The sequence below is a fragment of the Kryptolebias marmoratus genome, linkage group LG5 (assembly GCF_001649575.2).
Source record: "Kryptolebias marmoratus isolate JLee-2015 linkage group LG5, ASM164957v2, whole genome shotgun sequence".
Classification (NCBI taxonomy): Eukaryota; Metazoa; Chordata; class Actinopteri; order Cyprinodontiformes; family Rivulidae; genus Kryptolebias; species Kryptolebias marmoratus.
The window spans coordinates 5,610,105-5,617,605 of record NC_051434.1 but is presented as its reverse complement, the minus strand read 5'-3'; the positions used below and the strand labels follow the sequence as shown (position 1 = coordinate 5,617,605).

Below are 7,501 nucleotides of genomic sequence, written 5' to 3'. Positions count from 1 at the left end.
CCTTTTCTACCATTATCACTATGTGTGTGTCTTTGGAATGGAAGGTGGGAATCTCCAGGGACGGAATCCATTTTACCTGCTTTTCCATTACGCCTGCAGACCCGAACATATACACTTGTGTTACCCAACTGTGCTTCCAAGCTGACCAGCCTTCTTACTAAAAATAAAATCTCCCTAAGTCTCCTTTTAGTCATCAGCTTGTTTAAAAGGTACAAGTTAAAGAAGAAAACCTTAAACCTTCAGACACTGGCGGCTCGTTTTCTGATATCAGAGATACTGAGGTTTATTAAAGTTCAGGTAAAATGTTTTAACGAAAAAAAACCCAACAACTTTAGAACTACCTGCATGGCAAACACTGTGAGGCTTTTAGCACGTGTAAAGATGTGTTTGGCGAAAATTCAAACAAAAAGTTTATTAAAAACAGTAAGCTTCCATTTCATCTCATTTCTTTGGTTTAACCAGAACAACTTTAAACTCTGTTATCTGAACATTATTTTCATCATCCTTCAACTCAATCACCTGTTTTTGTTATAAAGTAAATAGAATTATTCATTTGTTTATATGCAGATATGTGAATAAAAGTCCCTTAAAAGAAAAATATCTTGTCTTTCAATTCTTGTGTGTGATTTGAGAAAGTTCAATTAAACAGCACACTTTTCAAATACGTAAACCTGAGCTAAGGCTAATCCCCCTGTATCATTATATCAATATAATTAATGTTTGATTATTTATGCAATGATAACTTGCTACACATAATCCACCAATCAGAGGAGAAATTAGATGGTTGGGTAAAGATCAGCAGGTTTTTCCAGTGTATAAGACTCGCTCTGGTTTGGTTTAATAAAAAAAATAAAGGTTAGCATTTCTTTCACACCAAAGTTTGAAACAAAGATCTCACTCCACCTGTTAGCGACTGAAGTCTGTGTTGGGGATGACTCTCGGCTACTACCCCACTAAATCTTAGCTCAGATTTGTAAAACTGACTCAGTTGTTGCCATTTTTGTGCTTGCTAAGACTGATTAGCTTTGGTAGACATCTTGAATTGGTTGATTCCAAAAGTTAATCAGTTATATTAATTCCATCCATTGATTTTTATTAAAAATCATCTAGTGGTTCATGAGATATTTAGCTGCTGGTGTTGGTAAACTGTTGTCATATCTAGTTTTCTAAATAAATACTGTTTTCCTGTTTAAGTACCTGTCTACCTTTGGCTGTTTATTTGACTTTCAGATGGAAAATCAGATCTAACTGTGGATCATATTAGTCTGACCATCTCATATATTTGGCAGTTCAAACCTCATTTTATAAAACTCACTGGTTTCTATAATACTGCCCACTCAGTGCGGTCAGTATTGTGGATCAGATCTGAACTGGACTACAGTTCTATGGGTCCGTGGTGGATCTGGTTCCAGGTGAAGCATTGTTGTTCTGCTCTGATTGTTCTCCAGGTTCTATCAGAGGATCTGAGTTAGTGAAACTCGACCTGCGAACGTCCACACTGAGTGTGTTTGTTAGACGGGGATTCCCTGAACTGTGAGGACGCCAGGAAATTCCAAAGAGACTGCAGCTGTGTGTGGACCGGTTTCACTCTGAGGCTGAGATTTTACTAAAATAAACCGTTAAAAATAAAAAGCCTTATCCTGAGAATCGCTGTCGTCTTATTGGTAGCTCTCTGTTGTAACAAGACAGGTCAAATCAGACACCATTCACATAAAAATCAAAACTTTAATCAGGTTTTGAATAGCTTTTTTAAAAACATAATAACTAGATATTAACTCTCTCCTTAGATTTACTGTGTATCAAGATGTTATCTATGTTTTCAGTTTACTAGATCCAGCAAAATCTGTCTGAATTCTTCAATAATAGCCCTCACAAACACCGAGGAACCTCAGTGTGTGAAAGTCTTCTTCACCTCTCACTGTCGCGCATTAACAAAGAAACTTGAAACTCCGACACACACACGAACAAATACACGCTAATAAACACACACTTTGGTCCGTCCTCTGTCCAGGTGACATTTAGGCAGATATATAAACCGCCACCCGGCGCTGGGAGACAGAAGATTCCTGCGGTGCTGTAACTGTTTCCTGTCTGCTTACCTGAGCTTGCAACTGTCCGCCTACCTGCTGCACCCATCAGGGACCTGTCTGACCTCAAATCATGCTCATCAGGTATGACCAGCATCACCTTTGTCGAGCCTTTCTGTCTTTATTTCATGGCCAGGGGTAAAAACAGCCACATGCAGACCTCCAAACACAAGAAACACAATCACAGCAGAACAAAATATCTTTAAGCTAGGATTTAGTCTAGTTTTAGAGCTTAAGATGGTTTAAAAGTGAATAAAAAGCTCTTGTTTTCTGTCAAAGTCCTCAGTTTGATTCTACGCCTTTTATCCTGAAGGCAAACAGCAACAGGTTTCGTCTTTAGTCTGTTAGATTTGTATAATTCCTCTTATTTATTTTGATCTTGATGACAAAAGTATATTTGTTCTGACCAGCCTGAACTGAATCAGCTTGGACAAACGTGTCTGATTAGATGAAGCTCATCGTTTAAAACGTTTAACAAAAAACAGTACAGTCAGTTTAATGACCCACAACAATAAAAAATAATAAAAATAAATGAGTGTACAGCAGTTTTCTGACTAATGGTTGTGTTTGTGTTGCAGGAATGTTATTCTTTTGTTCTCTTTGTTTGTCCTGTTGGTGGAAGGAGACTTTGACTCCAACGGTGAGAATATTTCTAGTCTGATTTATATTCCATGAATAAAAAACTCATTTTAGTGACTGTATTTTTTTGTTTTGCAATTTTAGATGCAGGAATCCAAGCCATGTTGACAGGTAAAACTCTCTGTCTACCATCACTAACATCCGTGTTAGATTGAATCTGGTGATCTGTGTGTAACCTGCCTCTGTCTCACCTGTCAGATAAAGATTCATTGTCTGACGAAGCTCCGACAGGTGAGAAACAAACTGTTCATCTCATTGCCTTATAATGAAATATTATAACATTTTATTTGTCTGTGATAAAAAGCATTGAAAGAAAAGTTATGTCAAAAACCTCACATGCAATTTGGGTCTAAAGGTGATCAGAGAAACAAAGTTCTGTGAAGATGAAATTAGCTTTTTTTTAAGGAATAAGAACATCCTCCACCTGGGAGTTTAAATCCAGATCCTGTGTGATCTGTTAGAGCTTTCAGTCTGTGTTGGGGATGACCCTCAGCTACTACCACACCAGATCTTAGCTCAATATTTGTGAAATTGACTGAGTTATAGCCATGTTTGTGTTTGCTATAGTTAACTAGCTGTGGCAGCCATCTTGAATCAAGTTAACTTTAAAAGTTAATGAGTTGTCGAGAAAAAATCAGTGATTATTTTCTGATAATACATTAAAATATGTCCATTAATTCATGATATATTAACTATAACAGGTTATGGATGACTTAGATGACTTAGAAGAATAGTTGACCATCATCAACTGTCTGAGAATCTGCCATTAAAGTTTAAAGATCTTTTTACTAGGGGTCATATTAAAAATAAAAAAAATAGATTTTCTTTATCTCACCATTCTGCCAAATTAATTAAACATTTACTGAACTAACAAATTCAGCCAAATATACAAAATACAGAAACAACAACTACACAACTCAGACATTTCACACAAAAATAAAAAGGGTTATATAACACATCAAAGATAAATCTGAGATTTCAAGCACCAGTTCTGTTTGCTGTTCACTCTAATGATTAAAAACTGTTTTTATTTTACTGTTCTTGTTGTTTCAGAGAGCATGAACGTCGTTTCTTCTGATCAGCCTGGTAAGAGTTAACATCTGAGACTCGTCTGCTGAGATTAAACAGCTTTTAAAATCCAACATATGACGCAACAAAGTTAAATCACAGCAAATATCAAGAGCTTCTTGTTTGAACTGAGTTCTGAAAATCTTATAATTGATCACTTAGTGAATCAAAGTAAGTTGATAAAACTGAATGTAAATAAACTTTAAAGAGATGGACGTACAGTATCTACATGATTGTTTATAATTTCAGTGTTGTTCCTGGAGGGAAAGATGCATAAAAAAGTAAACTTTATGCTTAATATAGGTTATGTGGTTCCCAAAGTTAAGGTTCAGACCTTAATGTCCTTAAATAATCTCCTGATAACAACTTATATTTAAAAACAATTGCTTTTTGGCACCATTTTACCATAATTGTTACAAAAAAACAAAAACAGAAGTCATAAATTCATGAAAAAATAATAATGTATAGCTGTTCAGATTGTCATTATGCTCTTGTTTAACAAGGAAAATCACAAAGTTTGTATATTTAAACTGGTAATAGATGAGGTCACAACCACTTTGCTTTATTTCCTGGTTTTATTTGAGTGTTTATAATGTGTCTGATGAACATCAGCAGCTTTACATAAATGATTTTACTTCACAGATGAATCTCAGTATTATGGAGGAGGACCATCAGGTAGGAACAAGATTTTAAAAACTAAATGTTCCTTTAGGGTTTTTTTTTTTTTGCTGTAAATCACCTGTTCCTGTTCTAAAACTGAAATAAATAATTATTATGAGCCAGCTGATTATATCAGTGATGCCTTAACTCAGCATTTAGCTGTTTATCTGGTTAGCTGTTTAACTGTTTAACTGTTTATCTGGTTATCTGGTTATCTGGTTATCTGGTTAGCTGTTTAACAGGTTAGCTGTTTAACTGTTTAGCTGTTTAACTAGTTAGCTGTTTGTGTTGATGTGTTTCAGACACCAGCAGCTCCAGTTCAGAGATCGCAGACGGTCAGATTAACACTCATTCATCAGTTCAGACAGAGACTTACACATCTTTTTATTCTTGCTCCTAAAACTAAAGTCATCTTTGTACTCTTTTATTTTTATTTCTGTTTGTCTCCAGCTCCAGTAGCTGATCAGATGGCAGCACCTGGTACGATACATCTTGTTTCGTTTTAAAGACTGGATACAGGAGATCAGTTAAATTTATGTTTCTGTTTGTTCGACTGACTAATTAACTGATTGATTTCAGAGCCTGTCGTAGCTGCTGCAGCCAGTGCGGAGGAAGAGGAAGGTGAGATATGGCTGCTCTAAACAAATAATATCTTACCTGTTGTAGATAGCTCTTTGAACAACCTGGATTATTGAGGAGTGGCAAGTCGAAATGGTGCAAACATTGCTGCCATCTTTAGACTCCAGTCTAAAAAAAATTCAAAGTAATTATTGCAAATTCTCTTTTATAAACTTTGTAGAAAAGAATAGTATAGAATAGAAAGATACTTTATTGATACCCTGAGGGATGTTGATTTGTCCCAGCCATACCACTCTTGTTTTGGTAGAAATATGATGATATTCATATAGGAAGTGCTACAGCAGACTAGCCATTAGCTCATCAGTCCAACTATATTTCCCCACGCTGAGGTCATTTAACGAGCTATTTAAAACAGGTAATATATTATTTGTTCATACTTTTCCACAGAACCCCACTTAAAGAGGTCTGAATTGTTGCTTTAAAACATTTTCCACAATGTCTGTATGTTCCTGTTTAACTATTTTAATGACAAAATGATAATTAATTATAAATAATTTGACAGCAGACAAAGTCCTCATACAGTAAAAATGCATTTTTCCAGTTATAAGTTTCTGGTCTAAAGAAATTATATTGTTTTGTGGTAAATAAACAGCAATAGGACTTTTTTGTCTCAAACATTATTCTAAATGTTGTGTTAGATTTTTTTAGATGTTTAAACATATTTAGTCATTTTAAAACTTTTTTTTTTTTTTTTTACAGAAAATAAGGGTACTGATTCTGACGAGGGGGGGAAGAAAAAGCTCAGTTCCCGCTCGGCTAAAGTTCAGAGCTCCGCCCACATTCAGCAAAGCCCCGCCCACATCGTCCAAATCCCCGCCCTCCCACCGCACCCAATCCTCCCTCAGCCCAAAACTTTGGTCAGGAGCCGGGCGTCCAAGAGACGGTCCAGGACCAACCGCCGCCAGATCTGAAACACGAGGAACCCGTGAAATAACTCTGAACACGCAAACATGTAACCCCTCACACACACGCAGAAAGGCCCAGCTTTCAAGTTTTAAACCCTCATCTTTCCCGACTCTTCAAGTTGTTGATCAGTCAAACCCAAAACTCACCAACACGGAGGTCCGTTTCTTCATGTTTCGCTCCTTCTCGCCAGATGTCTCCAGAATAAAAATGCTGTTTCAATCCCAGCTGGGACACATTCAGAGATTTCACTTGTTTTTTGTTTTTTTTTGTAAATTTGTATTTGATTTTTTTTAAAAGAGAAATTTAACACCACATTACTTAGATAATAATAATAATAAAAATGTTTTGTGCCACTTTAAACATTTTAATCACAGTGAAAAAGTTTCCGAGACACTTTGGCCCCTGATGTATTTTTGCCGTTTGGGCCCCTGGTATGTTGGAGGATTTGGGCGTCTGGACTCCAGCAGACCTCAGAGTATTAAATCTGCTTTGTTGATCTGATTTGTTTCTAACTTTTATTCTTCCATGAAACATTTAAACTTCTGTGTTTATTCCTTGTATCTTATTTGAATAAAGTTAAACTGAACACAAACTCCACCTGAACTCAGCTCTTCCTGTCAGGAACCCTATCCACTGGAGATGTGTTTCAAAATAAAGGAATAAATCTTTAAAAAAGGACCTTAAAAGTGATAGTTTGGATGTTTTAAAATGGGTTCTGTGGAAAGCTCACGAACAGTTAATATCTAACCTGTTGTAGGTACCTCTTTAAACAAAACAGAGCCTAAATCTGACCAGTCTGGCAAGTTAAAGGTGTCAGGAGGAGTGGAGAAGGAGGCGAACCCAGAACGCAGACTCATCATAAAAAAAAAAACAAATTTAATAACTGATGAATGAACAAAAACAAAGGCTGACGTGGCAGCAAAACTAAACTGAACAAAATCCAAAACAGCAAGACGAGAGACAATAAACAATAGACAATGAACCAGCAGGGTAGTGGAGAAAGTGACCGGGTTTTAAAGCTGAGGATGATTATGGGAAGTGGGCACAGGTGAGTCATTACAACAGCGGACAGGTGGAGATGGGCGTGGCAATTAATAAGAGCTGACAGAGGATAAGTGGAGAACAAACAGGAAAACAGAACAACAAAGACAGTAAACCAAACCCAAAACCTGACAAAAGGCCAGTCCAAGTAAGGCAAAAAGCAGCATTTACATAAACTGTTGTGACATTTTTTGAGATTTCAGCTGTTTTGAGAAGGGCAGCGATCCACTTTGACTGTGGCCCTGCTCAGACTAGCCATTAGCTCATCAGTCTGATCAGAATTAAACTCTTTTACTTTTCTGTAAATGAAGATTGTCCAAAGAGCTATCTACAGCAGGTCACCTTCCCAAAGAATCCCACCTCAGTCTCTTTAATAACCTGATTCTGGTGTTTGTCTTGTTGAAACCAGGACTTTCCGACGTCCCGGTTTGGTTTTGTGTTTAGTTTCAGTCTGAGACGAT

General features: G+C 36.6%; 1 protein-coding gene across 1 annotated transcript; it reads left to right on the top strand.

Moving 5' to 3' along the window:
• Positions 1-2,048: 2,048 nt before the first annotated feature.
• On the top strand, positions 2,049-6,596 carry si:ch211-133n4.6 (uncharacterized protein LOC797776 homolog). The gene is made up of 10 exons (XM_037975613.1): positions 2,049-2,171; positions 2,666-2,727; positions 2,811-2,837; positions 2,925-2,957; positions 3,780-3,812; positions 4,437-4,469; positions 4,757-4,789; positions 4,905-4,934; positions 5,034-5,075; positions 5,793-6,596. The coding sequence occupies exons 1-10, from the start codon at positions 2,161-2,163 to the stop codon at positions 6,002-6,004; spliced, it is 516 nt and encodes a 171-aa protein (XP_037831541.1). The 5' UTR covers positions 2,049-2,160; the 3' UTR covers positions 6,005-6,596.
• Positions 6,597-7,501: the final 905 nt, after the last annotated feature.

Bases quoted from the DNA above. Each gene is read 5' to 3' on its own strand.
- si:ch211-133n4.6 (XM_037975613.1), top strand. The intron at 3,813-4,436 runs GTAAGAGTTAAC...TTTACTTCACAG, and splicing joins CGTTTCTTCTGATCAGCCTG to ATGAATCTCAGTATTATGGA. The intron at 5,076-5,792 runs GTGAGATATGGC...TTTTTTTTACAG, and splicing joins CAGTGCGGAGGAAGAGGAAG to AAAATAAGGGTACTGATTCT.